Source organism: Lissotriton vulgaris, chromosome 4_1 (genome assembly GCF_964263255.1).
Source record: "Lissotriton vulgaris chromosome 4_1, aLisVul1.2, whole genome shotgun sequence".
NCBI lineage: Eukaryota > Metazoa > Chordata > Amphibia > Caudata > Salamandridae > Lissotriton > Lissotriton vulgaris.
In genome coordinates, this window is record NC_141691.1 from 1,753,000,925 (window position 1) to 1,753,017,677 (window position 16,753).

At 46.5% G+C, this 16,753-nt stretch overlaps 1 protein-coding gene across 1 annotated transcript in view; it reads right to left on the reverse strand.

Annotated features, from left to right (window-relative positions):
* RNF19A (ring finger protein 19A, RBR E3 ubiquitin protein ligase) overlaps positions 1-16,753 on the reverse strand; it is a 461,423-nt gene that overhangs the window by 81,058 nt on the left and 363,612 nt on the right. The window contains exon 9 of the mRNA XM_086966057.1: positions 11,741-11,954. Within this exon, the coding sequence (XP_086822183.1) occupies positions 11,741-11,954 (214 nt within the window). The remainder of the gene's footprint in view (positions 1-11,740; positions 11,955-16,753) is intronic.

Sequence of the window (16,753 nt, forward strand, 5' to 3'; positions counted from 1 at the left end):
CGTGACGGACACACCCTGAATGTGCGCGCGCTACCTCCCTCTCTTAAACCCGGAAGCGGTCTGTTCAACCACGCCGGCTGTCCAGACCTTGTTGTCCTGTGGGAGGGGTAGGTGCAGCAGCTTATCTGCAGCGACGCTAGAGGTAAGGAGCTGGGCGGGCTGGTTAGAGGCTGGTTCCCTTGACGGTTTACTGACCGCGTAGCATTGCAGCCAAAACCTCGATCGGCTTTTATATCCTTCCCCGCTGGGCACTTGCCTTGCTGTCTTCTTCCTCCATAGGGCTCCCTCATCTCGCTGTTGGCCCCACTTGGATGGCCCGTGAGGTTTCTAGGAAGAAACACTAAGGGTGAGTGCGCTGATTGGCGTACAATTCAACTTTTTTTACAGAGTGTCAAACCACGTTTTTCCTCGGTTCTCACTGTGTGGCTCGCTCATTTAGAGCGTAATGATTCTAACCCCCTACGGGTGGCTGACTATTGTTACTCACCACCGGATCGCCTCTGGGGGTTCTGTTTGTACATACGCCTGGGCAACTAATGTAGGCGTTATCATTTATTTTAGTGTCATGGTTTTCTGCAAAAGTAACACGCAACCACTATTTAGTGCGAGCACCGTCCAGGCACTTATCAGAATTAAGTGAACTCTGATCTTCTCTCTTACCGTCGCAGAAATAACCTGCTGCTTTTACTATCTAGACAAAGCCATTCACTGGGCACGCATGCTTTGGATAGCATGCACACAAATAAACACAGTAAATAAGTCACTAACAATTGACTGCCAAGGAGGCATGACATGTGTTTATATTGTTGTTTCTCTTTTTCTTTTTCTTTTTCAGTTCCAGAAAGTCCCCTCTGTGGAACCATTACGATACGACACTAATTCAGGTCGTATACTGGTGTCCTAATTAATTTTTAAGGAACCAAGTAATTTATGAGCACCCAGGTCCTGAAGAATCGCCCTTAGGGCGTGAAACATGTTGACCACTACTTGCACACAAAGGGTTGAATACGGGTTGGTCTCATTACTTGCCACCCCCTAGTACCCCTTTTTCATTTTACTGAAGCAGGAAGCCTGACCAATAAATTGTCTACCAACAGGACTTCCCTGACTTCTTTTAAACTCACCACCACGCTCACTATTACACTCCCTCTGGCCCCTCACACGCACACACCCGCTGGCCCAGAATTAAAGATCTCCACTAAAAGTGCAGCTTCCACCGCTGCCCGACGGGCATTGCACCGCCAGCCCGCCGAAGGAGCAAGGCACCGATGATGAGGCTGAACAACTATCGACTGGGGCTACAGTTGTGGTCCTGTTGATAGCCTGTGTGAGGTGCCTTTTCATTCTGGAATATGGGTCTACACTGCACACTTGAGACCCTTTCTTCACCCTATGTCTAGGTATTATGAGAGAGAATTACAGGTTGAGCCAAATTTCTTAAGCTCTCCCGGGGGAACTCTGTACACCATTTTGTTGTTCATCTATCATAACGTGCCAGTAGTGCCTGTGTATTTGCAATACGCCAGAAATTTGCGGCCTGCGCAGCCACTCTTTTGCCTCCTGCCTCTAGCACTTTGGACTCCTTATCCGGGGGAGGAGCTTCACCCGTTGTTTGGGAGTTGGCCCTTTTGCGTGCGTTTGCTACCACCAGGGAGTCAAGCGGCAACTGTCCTCGAATGTATGCAGGGTCTGCAGGCGCTGGTCTGTACTTTTTTTCAATACGTGGGTTGACCACCCTCGCCCTGGTAGGCTCTTTAAAGATGTCCGCAGCATGCTTGAGGACCCCTTTGAGCATAGGCAGTGTCTTTACAGTTCTTTCCGAAACTGAAAAGGTGTCGAATAGAAAGTCTTCCTCAACTGGGTCAGCATGCATGTCCACATCATGATTAGCAGCTGCCCTCTCAATGAGTGCATGAAAACCTGCAGAATCCTCTGTAGGGGATGCACGTGTACTGAAAGTCTGTGGGTCTTGTCCCACATCTTGGGTGCCTTGGTCCCCAATGGCATCATATGAATCTGGCTGTGCATCAGGTTCATTGACTGGGAACGTGTATTGTTCGTCTTCACCATAGCCCTCACTTTCCGAATGGTCTGGAGACGGTGTTGGGCTCCTTCCCAGAGGAGGCTGAATAGGTTCCATGAGGCCTGAGGCGTCCTGTGGAAACTTTTTCTTCTTTAGGGGGATGACATAGGATTCCACTGGCTGCGAAGTGATTTTCCTTTTGTAAAGGGTTAACTTCCCTGTGTCCGCGTCTATGAAACACTCCGAATCCTCTTCTGGGTCGAGCACCTGACCCGAAGATGCCCCTGCCGTCGAAGATTCCGACTTCTTTGGCGTCGATTTCGATGAAAAGGCCTTCGGCACCACTTTTGGCGGTAGAAGGAAGAGGAGTTTACTAGCGGGCTTGACCGGGACGTCTGCCACCTTCTGCTTCGATGGCGTTGTCGTCGACGAAGAAAAAGCCTTCTCCCTAATTCTTTGTAGTGAAGAAGCAACGAGAGATGCGTCGGTGACCGATGTCTTTGGCACCGACGAGGTGGCCTTGCCTTCGGATGAGACGTTCTGTTGGTCTTTTGGAGGGATGGACGGCGCCGACCCCGAGTCCTTGGAGCGATGCGCAGATGTCCCCGTTGGAGCCGGGGCTGTGTCGCTTGCTTTGGCTGGCTTTGCCGGCGCCGGCGCGCTTGTCTTGTGCGTGCCACCCTTTTTAGAGGATCTCTCCTCCGGCGCCGATTTTGACCCTGTGGAATCGCCGTGTTTCTTCGACTTCTGCGGACCTGAGGTCGACGGAGTCGATGAGGCTGCCGGTTTATTCGTTTTTGCTGTTACGACCGCCATCTTAGGGACGATTGAGTCCTTAACTTTCGGTTTCGGGTCGGCCATTTTAGGTGCTGTCGAGACCGTTGCTTTCAGTTTCGGTTTCGAAACCCTCGGCGCAGCAAGTATGTCCGTGGCCGGGCCATCAGGCGGGGCCGTGGCTTGCGCTACAGGGTCTTGGGTAAGGCCGACAGGCGATCCCGCGACCCTCTCCTGATGTCCGTCAACTTCGGGGCATAGCTCGTCCCCTGAGCTATCTTCCGCGGCCCCATAAACCATATCGTCGTCTCCTACCTCGTCGACGTATTCAAGGCCTTGACCCACGACTCCGTCGTCGTCATATTCCGGATCAGCCTCGACCTCCGTCTCAGGCGGGGAGATTTGAAGATGATGGCTCTGGTCCTCCTCTTCTTGGTCGTCGAATATGTTTTCTGGATCCGGGGCCGCCTGTTTGGCCACAAGGCGCACCGCGCGCCGAATCGTGAGAGTCTTCTTCGACCTGAAACTCGCACAGGCCCTGCAACTTCCTTCGTCATGGTCTGGCGAAAGGCATTTATTACAGACCGGGTGCACGTCTATATGTGGGTATTTGGACCCACAGAGCGGACAAAGCTTAAACGGACTCCGCTCCATGTTGGGAACTTGGTGTCGAGTCGCGATGAGAAGGCCTCGATGTCCGAAGAGTAGAAAAAACTCCGCTGATTCCGGCTCCGAGAGACGGAAGAACTCGAGACCGTACGCAAACAATACCGACGTAAAGAACCCAAAGCCTTTTGGCCGTTAAGATTGATGTTTATTCGGTTCCGACGGAGAGACGTCGAGACCGCATCCGAACCCAATGGCGGAAAAAAACAATCTGGGGATGGAGCCGATGCCCATGCGCACTGTAGTCCAGGGGAGGAGCCACCCATCTCAGGATACTTCGAAGACTCTTCCAGGACAACAATGTGCGATCATCCGGACCCAACACTAGGTGGCGATCTAATGCTAAGATATGAATTTAGCAGCCCACATGCCTCGAACATGCATGTACCCACTCTAACACCCGTGGCAGTTGAGATTGACCCGATTTTTAAACCCGGTGAGTACAGTCGCAATAAATAGAAACACAATAGGAGGATAGCAAACATAGAAATCGATACTATATTGTCGGTTTTTATTTTGACCCTTTCCAGCGATTCTAAAATTGAAGAAAGAATCCGCAAAACATTTTTAGACGGCACCTGATATTGGAAAAGCGGTGGCTTCTGCGTGCCCATTTTTAAATGTCGCAATTCCTATCAAGGTAAAAAAGCGCCCTTCAATAACAAATCGTTTTTATCAATGTAGAACCAATTGTGGCTATTACATTTAGGGTTCTCTTTTTTTAGAGATTAAACCAGTTCAGTCCCCAAGAGGATAAACCTGTGAGCCCGCAAGAGGAAAATATAATAGTAAAACTCTAGCGGTACATCATCAAAACCGAACCATAAAGTCGGATGAAACAAATCCTCAGTTGAAGGTATTTACCTATTCGGAAGTGATGCAACAATAAGATTGATCACCTCATGCATGTGTTTTTCTCAGACTGTTTCAGTCATCTCAAATAGAACTGCGAGTAAAGTGGGGTTATACAAATCGTGGGGTTTGTTTGTTTTTTATATAAAAAAACATTAAATCTTGCTTAACATGAGAGGCTATTAAAAATAAGTTTTTAGTATTGTGTCACATATATACAGTAAAAGTCTCTAAACCATTGTTCTCTAATTTTTAGATTGCAGTTTATGTCAATGTCCTGATGAAGGTGAAACCATTTTAAGTACACCGAAACGCCACGTCAACTGTTGCTCTTGTCTGTTTTTAACATAAAGGAACATATACATCATAAATGATGTGTTTTATTTATTTTAGAATGTAACCCTTAAGGGAGGTATCCAATAAAGTGTAAAAACTTTTTTTAATCAATTGTTCCTGCATATGTTTGACATTTTTCTTTGTTCATTGCATAGTGACATAACACAATATTTTCACTAGATCTAGAGGTAATAGCTGCCCTTTGAGACCTGCTATAGGTCCCGTTCCCCCACAAACTCGCTTAAAAATAACAACTGGAATTTGTTCCTTAAAAATCGCAGGGCCTAATTCTCTGTAACACCCACTCGAACACCCACATTTCGGGATCTCCATATATCTATAAGTGAGCCCTCATTCATTATGTCTCTCAGAGCCTGGCTGGCATGCGAGTGTAATTGCCTGGATGTGCCCTTTCTATCTAAGGAGTCGTCTATTACCACGTTGAAGTCGCCACCCCATATAACTGTAGAGCAATCAAGAACAGTAACCTGAGCCCACACTTCCCTGAAGAACTCCAGGTTGTCAGTGTTTGGCTCATACACAGCCACCAGGATCACGTTTTTGCAGAGCAGGGCGCCATGCAGTATTACATATCTGCCCTCGTATCACTGGACACAGAGTGCTCCCTCCAATCCACACCACGGCGTAGAAGGATAGTTACACCCCTTGCGTAGTTTGAAAATATAGCTGAGTATGTCGATCCCCACCTTGAGTGCTTAAGTTTGGGTGAGCACGTGGAATTAATGTGTGTTTCTTGCAAGAAGCAAATATCTATGTTATGTCTGAGCAGGTAGCTGTGCATAAGCCTTGACTTTCTGTTATCATTTAGGCCCCTTATGTTCCATGTTAAAACTCTAGTCACCCCCACTGACAGTGCTTTTCTGCAGTGCGCCCGTGCTCCGCCTGACACCTTGGGAATATGTAAAGCAAAAAGAACATGCAGATTTGTATAAAGTTGACGATATACCAAACATCCCATTACCCAAAACCTCCCCCATCCACACCAACCCCCTCAATCAGGTTGTGCCATAAACCCCCCTACTACGCCGATGGCGCACAAACAACAGAACAGTTTAGTTGTGGGAGACACCCCTCGGAGGCGCGGCATCTCAAGCGTACACCCCTGTTCGCACAGGGTGGCTGCATTATTTCAGGCTATTTCTCTAATGGATAGAGACAGGATAAAAGTAGTACACAGCCCTTAGGCCAGACATCTTTGGCATCTCATAACACAGTAATAGGAGCAAAAATGGCAGATTCGGAGTTTCCAGGACAATGACATCATTGACATGATAAGCAAGCCCTGGGGCATGACAGCAGCAGGGTATTTAGAGTTCAGTCATTGTCACTCATTTGGCTCTCGGCTTCATATATGCTTCGCAAATTTCAAAGTGGACCCCGCATCAAGGAAATGGTGCGTCGTACCATCGTGCACGACCCTCAGTTTAGCAGGGTACATAAGAGAGTATGGGACTTCCGCTTGGAGCAACAGTTTTTTGGCAGGCAAGAATTCTTTGTGCGCAGCCTGCACCAGAGGCGTGAAGTCTGGATAGAAGGATATGTTGTTCCCTTTGTGTGTTGTTCTCCCTTTCTCCTTCGCCAAACGTAGTATTAGGTCCCTGTCCTGGTAATTGAGCAGTTTAGCTAGGATCGGCCTTGGCGGGGTGCCCAAGGGCGGCTTTTTCCCCAGTGTTCTGTGCGCCCGCTCCACAGTAAAGACTGGGGAAAGGTTAGGGTCGAAAATTTCGTGTATCAGTTCCGTTACAAAAACCTCCATTTTCCCCATCGCTGTGGTCTCCGGAATACCTGTGATATGAACATTACATCTCCGAGAGCGCGCTTCCAGGTCATCCGCCTTGGCGCATAGCGCCTCGATTTTCTTTTCCATGTTAGTGATGTGCGCTTTGGTATTTTACTGGAACTCACAGCATTCCGTGTGTCTATTTTTTAGGCTATCTAGGCGTGTTTCATATGTGGCAACCTGGGATCGCACATTTTCAAGCCTGGCGGTCATGTTATCTAATTTTGCATCGATACTCTTTAGGCTGGAACGTACCTCAAGCATTAGTGCAGTTACATCGATTTCTTGAGGGGCCTCCTTTGATGTCCCCCCGCAGCCATGGAGTCCTGCTCAGCCTGCCTGGACTGTCTTTTCTGCTCAAACGCGAGCTTCAGCTGGCGAGTGTCGCCCTTTCCCATGGCTAAGTGCCTGAAGTCGGCGTTTGCTGCAGTATATTGCGTCCTAGTTAGCTATCACTAAGATGAACTCACTCCACAGGTAGCTCAATGCGGGGTAGTGCACATCGCGGGTGATTTAGGCAAGCAGGTAGCACCTCTCCACTCTTGATGGCGGTCACCCAAGCCCTCAGGATAGTCAATCAAGGAGTCATGCCTGAGTAGCACCGCCGCGGTAGGATGGACCCCTCAGGAAAGGCAGGGCTAGCGAATGTCGAATACCACCAGGGCCCCGAGCCCCACAGGTCAGTGTCCCCAGCAAACAGGTCTCACGGTGTGCAGGGTGCAGCTCCGGTCGAGAGCACGTACAAATCAGCAAGGTCCAGCGCACTTAAAATACATGAGCGCAGACGGGCACAACCGGCATTGAGATCAGCCACCCCGCCTCTCCGGCCCGTCCCAACAGCCAGCACCCACACCTGCCACGATGCCGGCGCAATAAGCGAAGACGTTCTGTAATATGGGGCCGAATCACCAGTTAACTGTTACCTCAGGGTGGCAGTGGGTCAGCGGACATTTCGACATTCATGCACACAGATTGGAACCAGTCGGTCCAGTCCCGCATTCGGCGCCGATCGTGGCGACGCAGCCCAATCCAAAATGGCGGCAACTCTCGCCGCCACTTCTTACAGCTAATTTTGTAGCAGTTTGGAAGTTCAGTGGGCTCTCATAAAGGCTTCATTTATGTGAATTATCTCTGCTTATCCCAGAGCCTTATCCCACCTCTACACGTTCATGTCTTGGGCCGTCTCACGATGTACTGCCTCACCCTCGATCAGGCCTTCGGGCCGCGCTCTCAATTAGCCCTCCGCGCCCGTGCAGGCTACCAGCGCCGCCGGACTCCATCGCGACCTTCAGTCGGACCAAGCGGCCGGGTCTCTTCCAAGCGGTTCCAGTTGACACAGGGCGCCAGCTCTACGGTCGATTGTGCCTCAGGTCCTCCGCTGCCGTTTCATACTGGTACAGGGTGTATACGATCAAGAACAGCCAGGATTTTGGAAGGATTTATCTTGCAGCCGGCGGAGCTCGCTGGTTAAGCGGCCATCTCGCTGCTCGTCCGGCCACGCCCCCCAAATCAATTAGTATTATTGATTCTACTGCTGTGAAATCATTTTCCCAGGAGAAATTTGTTCTTTATCTGCATATGGTATTGAACTGGATGATGAGGACTGGCAGGAGGCTGTGTACTCTCCCAGGGTGGTAGCTATTCCCGCTAGACTGCGACTGGTTCAGCTAAAAGTATTACACAGAATATGCATGACAGGATCTAGACTCGTGTTGATGGGGAGGGCACTCACATGGGACTGCCATAGAGGGTGTGGCCAGCTGGGTACTTTCCTTCACATCATTTGGGAGTGTTCGTTGGCCAGACCTACTGGAGAGCCATTCACAGGGTGGTAGGAAATGTCCTAGGAATTCCCCTGCTCCCAGAAGTGCGTAGATGTTTACTTAGCATATAGGAACCTACCGACTTGAATGTAAACCAAACTCCGTGGGCCACTCTTGGATTTATGATTGCAAAAAGAAACATTGCCCAGGCTTGGGGGGCAGCTGCCCCTCCAACGCATAAAGATTGGAAGGTCAACATGGACTGGTGCATGTTCCGTGAAAAGAGTCTACGTGGCCAGGGGATGCCCCAGGAAATGGACTCTGATATGGGGGCTCTGGAACCAATACAGAGGCAATATCTGTACCCCACACAGACCCAGAAGAAATACCTTCCCCTTGAATGACCCACAGTGTACGCAATGTTGTGGTGGGTGCTTTTAACTTTGTACGTGCCTGAACAGTAATATTTCTGTTATTGTAATGTGCTATACTTTATTGAAGTCTATGTTTGTTAATAAAAAGATTCTTTAAAAAAAAAAGCCAGCTATACCTGGCTGAAGAGCCCCAACTAGGGCAACACCAGTCCAAAGTTGCTTGTGTTCCGGTTCAGGATTCTGTGTGCGAAAAACGATAGATTGGGATGCAGGCCAAGCAAATGCCAGTGGCTGAGATCAATTCAAGCATTCCATCCATCACCTTGTTGTTTTTGCATTCGCTCTGCTGATGAGATGACTAGTTTGTGGAGCAAGTCTGTCCCTACATGACCTTCTTTCCCGAGGATAAGGTGTTTCTGCCCTAAGATGACTTAAAGGTTAAGGCACTCCTATTGATAACGTTACAGTACTGATACGACTAGGGAGTGTAGAAGTATTAGGTTTCTGGAGCCTCTGCAGGAGGTTCCTTGTATTCTAATAAGGTGGATTGACGCTCTTTTTCTCACCGGCAACTGGTACAATCTTATTAATCTGTTTGTGATCAAGTGATGGCTCAAGGCAGAAAAAGAGAGAGCTGTACCTCAATTTTAAGTGCCTCGACAGCAAAGCTGGAGTCAATCACAAACTCTCAAGCAGAGAAAAGGGACTATACTTATAGATAATTGGAAAGTTATTCAACATCACCGATATATGTCTTGAAGTTAAATGGCAGAGGGAACAACAGCAACGGTTCGGTTTTCTAAGAGTATTCCCAAGGAGTAACACAGAGTGCCAAGGCTGAGAAATAATCTCTCTGGGGCATTTTTGTTTTGATGGGATTCTGAGGTAGCTTATTTCTTTCTCTTTCCCCGAAGGCTCAGCTTAGTGTTCAGGCAGGTTTCCGCTCAACGTTATATTTCAAGTGGTACCACTTAAAATGTTTGAAGGGAAAAACAAGCAGAAATGGTCTCTCGTCATTTTGAATATCTTTTGAAAACAAATCTGTATCTAGGATGCAGAATGAAAGCCAAACAAATAACTGGAAACAACACAGGTGATCGACTTGCGGTTTTTGAAGCACAGAATAGGACAACAGCTGTTTGATTTTACGCAAGGCATCCAAGTAATTGCAATTGGATTTAAGTAAAGAGATATTGAAAAAAAAATTCCAGTTTGCGCACATGAATTCAAATGCTAATTAGAATGTATTTCACTAAACCATTAGTTGTAAGGTCAGCAGATTAATGCATAATCGCAAATTCACACATCTTCAGGAGCAGACAAATATTGCTAAACCCTATAGCCTATGAATGAACCAAACAAAAATAATGAAAACCTTTCACAAGAAATTATCAACTCATAGAATTTTGCAATAGGAGTGCCACAGTTCAACAAACCTCAGTCTGACTACAGTCCCTGCTAAACAATTTCTTACTGGTAGATAAAAAAAAAACAGTATCCAAAACGTTTTTTTGTCTCTCACCATTCAACCAGAACTTCTAGTGATGGTATTTCTGTATGCGTGGAACTCTGCCTACATTATCTTGTTTCACTGTAGTCTTTATTTAGAAGCATTTCAGATCAATCTAATTATTGAGCTTTTACGGAAACACGGTATTCACTGCAACATTTGAGAACACATCCTCTACTCAATTTAGGATGTGTACTAGAATCAAAAATGTAATTTGCCTTTTCTCTTGTTGCCCTCATTCCCGGGCTGCCGACTGCCCCAGTCCCTCGCGGTCGCCTGCCCCCAGTCCCTCCCGCGCGGTCGCCTGCCCCCAGTCCCTCCCGCGCGCTCGCCTGCCCCCAGTCCCTCCCGCGCGGTCGCCTGCCCCCAGTCCCTCCCGCGCGGTCGCCTGCCCCCAGTCCCTCCCGCGCGGTCGCCTGCCCCCAGTCCCTCCCGCGCGGTCGCCTGCCCCCAGTCCCTCCCGCGCGGTCGCCTGCCCCCAGTCCCTCCCGCGCGGTCGCCTGCCCCCAGTCCCTCCCGCGCGGTCGCCTGCCCCCAGTCCCTCCCGCGCGGTCGCCTGCCCCCAGTCCCTCCCGCGCGGTCGCCTGCCCCCAGTCCCTCCCGCGCGGTCGCCTGCCCCCAGTCCCTCCCGCGCGGTCGCCTGCCCCCAGTCCCTCCCGCGCGGTCAACTGCCCCAGTCCCTCCCGCGCGGTCAACTGCCCCAGTCCCTCCCGCGCGGTCAACTGCCCCAGTCCCTCCCGCGCGGTCAACTGCCCCAGTCCCTCCCGCGCGGTCAACTGCCCCAGTCCCTCCAGCGAGGTCAACTGCCCCAGTCCCTCCAGCGCGGTCAACTGCCCCAGTCCCTCCAGCGCGGTCAACTGCCCCAGTCCCTCCCGCGCAGTCGCCTGCCCCCAGTCCCTCCCGAGCAGTCGCCTGCCCCCAGTCCTTCCCGCGCTGTCGCCTGCCCCCAGTCCCTCCCGCGCTGTTGCCTGCCCCCAGTCCCTCCCACGCCGTCGCCTGCCTCTCGTCTGCCTTCTCCCTCGTCCACGCTGACGCTTGCTGCCTATATAGATATATATACACAAAATTAAAAGTACACAAATACATAACAGATCCGCCCAGTATTGGCTCCTTACAGCACTCAGAATACTTTGAACACTTTCTTCAACTAACTGTTCAATGGGGTATTTACATTAGAAACAAAGATTTCTTTTTTTTAAATGACCTCAAAACACTATAAACAGATTATGCTGAAATGTGCATTTTAATGTTTACTAAAGATATCAACAAGAACAATAAACTAAGTAATTTCAATACATGGTTGAAAATAAAATGTGAATTTGTAATTATTCCACACTAAATGAGGCAGAGATCTAAAAAGAACAGAAAATGGAGTACTGAGTGATCTTAACTCAAGGTTATAATTCGCCCCAAGAACCCTCATATTTAGGAATATAGTAGCGCTCATACATATTAAAGAAGAACACAGTATGGAGAATATTTTGTTTACAGAATCTCCCTACAATGTTTTTGTGGGGCAGAAGAGGAAAAGCCATTCAAAAATATTTACTTTAAAGAAATAGGTTCAAGCAAAACAACTTGGGAAAGGAGACTAGGGACACTGGCTGAAACACTTTGGAAAATTATTATTTCATACATTACCTGTTATAACAGCTGACCATGGCACTTCCTGACAGACTTCCTGTTATACTGGCTCCAGCTAGTGCCATTGTACTGGCAGTTTCACTTAAGTTGTCTCGAATGGCGCCTATTCTATCCATATGACTCCCGCTAGCGCTCAGGCTGCCAGTCAATCCACCAACACTTCCTTCTCCTATACTCGGGTTATTACGTGCTTCTGCTACTGATGTAGTGTCTACAATGAAATAAAAAGAAAGGATAAAACATTGAATTATATGAATTAGAAACACTAAGCTTAAATATTAGTCTGACAATCAAAGTTGCACAAAGTCGCAATCAAAACCTTGAAAAGTTTAAAGTAGACAAATCCTCAATGTAAAAATAGTTAATATTCTAACCATGTGTATCTAGACAGCCCACTTCAGAATGGTACATTTTTATTAAGTATGAAAAACATAGTCCCAGCTAAACTAAAGGTTTGATTACTTAAATACTCAGAATGTAAACATCCAACAGAAAGATATCAACTACCACAAACTAATGCAAATTTTTCAAAAAATCTATTCTAAACACATGGGTTGTTTATAAAAAGAAACTGGTTTGTGTTTGAAGCTCTAACAAACAAAAGTTGTCAAATAACAGGCATTAAATAATGTGATGGATTAACCCAGTTGTTTTGCATGGTAAATTTCATCAATGACTAATCAATATAGGTACAAAAAATATATCATGCTGCTTAGTATAGTATTACGTGCTATACATACTAGAGAGTGTTTTGTGCACAAATAACCTTTCAATTACTTGGTCATTCAGTCGGCATTTATTGTGTGAGCCTTAAATATTAGAAATAGATAATAAAAAGAGAGCACTATCACACGTTGCATTTTGCCTGAATCAAGGATTAAAAAACATAAGAACGTTAAAGAATAGTAACGGATAATACCATGCATGCATTTAATGATTACTGCAAGAAAACGATTACTCTCCTCTTGTGGAAATTCATTTTGCTGACTCTAAGAACCTTCTGATACTCCATGAGATCCTCAAAAATTAGGATACAGTAAACTGACTCACTACTGGTTTCTGACAATTAATATCGACAATAATTAAGAATATGTTACTTCATTTACTTCTACAGTAGTGTCTGGAACCTGACAATTTTTATAGATTGACATTATTTGCAGACTTCTACCGTTTGGAAATTAGGTTTACCTAACCTCCATAAATCGAAAAACAACCTGTGTGTCAGCAGGGGACCATTTTGACAGGAACCCCATGTTTGTTTCAGGCTGGACACAATCTTCAGTTTATTTTGTGAGCTAGCACAGAGGACAGCACATTTTTCCACTGCTACTTCTTCAATGTGAGGTTCTGTACATTTTAAGTACATTTAAATTGTTTCAGATTAATAAACTGCTGTGCATAATCCTGTGGTCAAAATTCTTGTAAAGCTTAGTTTAGCTTAGCTGCTTGAGCAGTCCTCATTAATTAGGAGAACGTGTCACTTCCAAGCGGTACTTATGTTTTGCAATCATGTTTTAGATTTGTCTCTAAAAAGTAGCTATGAAGTACTATTTTAATTTTCTGACTACCTTTAGGTGTGCGGGGATGACTAAAAAAAGAGACAACTGTGCACCGAATATCTTGGATTACTGTAATTACAATACTATTTATTTATTGTAGTGGGTAGTTTACATGTTTTAAGGTATACCTTTAATTTACGTCATGTGTGCATAAACTCCTTATGGAGCAGTGCGCCTTTCTTCATTGATTTCATTTAGAGACCTTCAAGTGCTAGAAATTTTCCCACTGGCCATACCCAGGCCAGGGGCATAATGTAAATAAGGTTTCATAGCTAATAAAGCATAGACATTATCTGTTCCATATACAATTTAGACCTGTTTAATATACATCAGTATCACACTCTAATTTGGCCTAATGAGGTTCCACGCAGAGGCAAATGATTAAACCGTGGCATAGTGTATGAATAGCGGAGTGGCCCCAAAAAAACATTGCAGATGCAGTGCAAAACATTTCCAGTGTCATGGCACCCTGCTGCAACATAAACATGTGTGTGCTTGCCTTCTGGAATTGCACGAGGTCCTGCTCCATCAGAGCGCATAAGGGGTCGACCTATTATTTGATGCAGAAACCAACTTCTTTAGTAACTAAGTAGGTTGGTGTAATTCACGTTTGCTGTAAGGGTACCATTCTGCACAATGAAGTGTCTTTGTGCACACTGTTATAGTGCATATTTTCTTTCTACAGCTTGCACATTGTTGCGTGTTAAATATAGAACTAGAGTCCTCCAAGTACTTAGCAAGAGCCAACTTGGGCAGTCAGAACTGTTTAAGTACCATCAGAATTAATACAGAGCTTGCCAACAGATGTTGCCGGTGGGTGGTCATTTGCTTCTTGACTCCAGATAGTCACTAACGTGTCCCTTTCTTCACCATCTGTCCCCATGCTCCTCTTCTGATGTTCCACATTTCTAATTTTTTGGTCTTTGTGGGGCAAGGTCGCCCTCTGTACATCAGCTCAAGACCTCATCGGATCTCTTTAGTGTACAGGTGGCTGGATAAGATGGCATCCATATATATTTAGACATTAGCAGCTTGGGAGTAAGACCTTCTCAGATCGTAGTTCTTTACAGTGGTCGAAGTGGGGAAAACAAAGTAGGGGAACTGTGGGCGGAGCATCAGGAGGCAGGAATAACCAGAGGATTGGGTCAGTGGGCGGAGTCACAGGTGTGGCTAGAAAGAGCAAAACATACCAATTTTTAGTATGTTAGGTATTTCACTGACCAGTTCCAGCTCAGAACGTTATTTAATGCAACCAATAGATACACGTTTGAGGTTTAATATGAGTTATTGACATTAAAGTACATTTACAATGTGGGATATTTTTTCAATAACAGAATGTCTCAACTACGCTTATAAGTAGAATCATAAGCAATTTGTCTCCGAGCCGTGCAGTTTCTTTCATCAGCACTTTTCCCTTTTTAAACCATTTCTGAACATAAAATTTGGGTTTAAATTCTGTGACAGGAGACCCCACGTTTTGGGGAGCACAATTGATAATATCATTCTGTGCCCCACGCTCAATGCAGACTTGTTGTCCTCCATTTTTTATGTGCTTCACGCAACATGTCATGAAGCCAGCATTAGATGCCTCTTATTTTCTGTTATTGTATCTAGACATAGCACACAAAAGTGAATATATACACCTAATACAACCCAGACATGATGGTTTTGCAGATGCTTTAAGCAGTTTCAGATTAATGAAATATAACTATTATATTAGTAGTTTGTGTAATTACTACTCAAGGTAGTTAGCATTGTGAATTACAAATGTATCAACTCTGGAATTATGAGTGTAGGAAGCTGGCTCTGTACACTATACCTTGCTTTGGTATAGTATATACAGAGTCCAGTGGATCCCCAAAGGCTTACAAAGGTAAAAGTAGAGAATACCTTAAACTCTATTTGTGGTCGTGTGGGCGAGCAATAACGCTTTTTTCAGAGGGTAGTGATGAGCATTTATTGTACACACTCAGGCAAGAAATTATAGCACGCACTCAAAGAATGAACTCAGACCAATTGCTTGTATAAAAACACTTCTTTTATTGTATTTTCTTTTTAGAACCAAGCAGGATTTGGTAATGGTAAGTAAAATTGTAATTTCACAGACCGGTTATAAGAATATGCAAGCTGAATGAATTGGACTTTGTTACAGTTTGGTACAATGCTTAAAAACAGGTGTACTTACTTTTGGATTACTTTTTAGGTTACTTTTTCTACTCAGTGTGATATGCCTAGATATCACACTGGGACATTTCCTAGACAAAGGTAAGTAAAACGCTTTTACATTAAAAACACAGTTACTTAGGTTTCCATACAAACACAACTGAACACAGAACTTTTTCAGAGAAAAACAGTCTATGCAATCCTATGGAGGAAAATGTGGCTATCGGTTTGCAGGTAAGTAATCAGTCTTGAAGGTTGAGTTTCAGCGGTTAGATCAAGGAATCCCCCAGGGTCAAGGATGAACTCAAAAAGCACCCTCAGCGGCACTAGGGCAGCTGGTTGCAGAGTGCTGATGCCCAATGTTAGCCTATGGGGCTAGGGGGCCTTTGGTTGAAGGCTGCTCACTGGCAGGCTACTCGTTCTTGGGAGCCAAGATCCTAGGTTTAAGGTCAGGGCAAAGGGGGTCCCAGGCCAGCACTAAGTCCACAACACGAGCGGTGCCAGGGCGGGCGAGTGCAGAGTGCTTAGGAGGGGTCAGGAGCCCAATGCAATCCTATTGAGATAGCCTGTTTCGTTTTTTAGCTACAGGCTCGGTCCAAGAAGTCTTCCAGGAGGAACCAACAGCTGGGAAGGTAAGTTTGAGGACTCCGAGACGTAGGTCCACCTCAGGTCCTCTTCTCCAGGGTGCAGGGCGGCCAGATGCAGGGGTACCTTTTGAGGTCGGATTTCACCTTACCGGGTCACTCAAGGTTAGGGGGTCTCCGTACAGAGGCTGCAGGAAATGTCAGGGAGTCCTGGTGGATCGACTCATGGAGGATTTTGACTCTGTAGCGCTGGGGGACTTCGCTGGGACTGGTGGGCCACTTGGACTTGGGCCGTAGGCGACGAGTGGAGTGGTGGTTCCAGGAATCGGGTTTTTCGTCTTCAGCAGGCTCAGAGTCTTTCTTTAGGGATTCTTTTGAACAGAGTTGCTGTTCACAGGATATCCTTTGTTGAAGGCAGTCAGTCCACCCAGGGGTTTCTGGAGGTCGCTGGCTGCAGGACAAGATTACTTCTGGTGCAGGACCTCTGGAAACTGCAGATGGGCTGGTAGGGCTGGGGCCAAGTCAGTTCTCCTCTACTGTGCATCTTATTTCGTCCTTCTTCTTAGGTTGTTGAATGTCCCTTCTGGGTCCAGGGCAACCCCCAAATCACAGTATTTAGGGAGAGTTTTAGGGGTCTTCACCTCGCCTCCCCCACCTGAGGTGTGGGGTTGGCAGTGGTGGGCACATCTTCTAGGCTGTCCTAA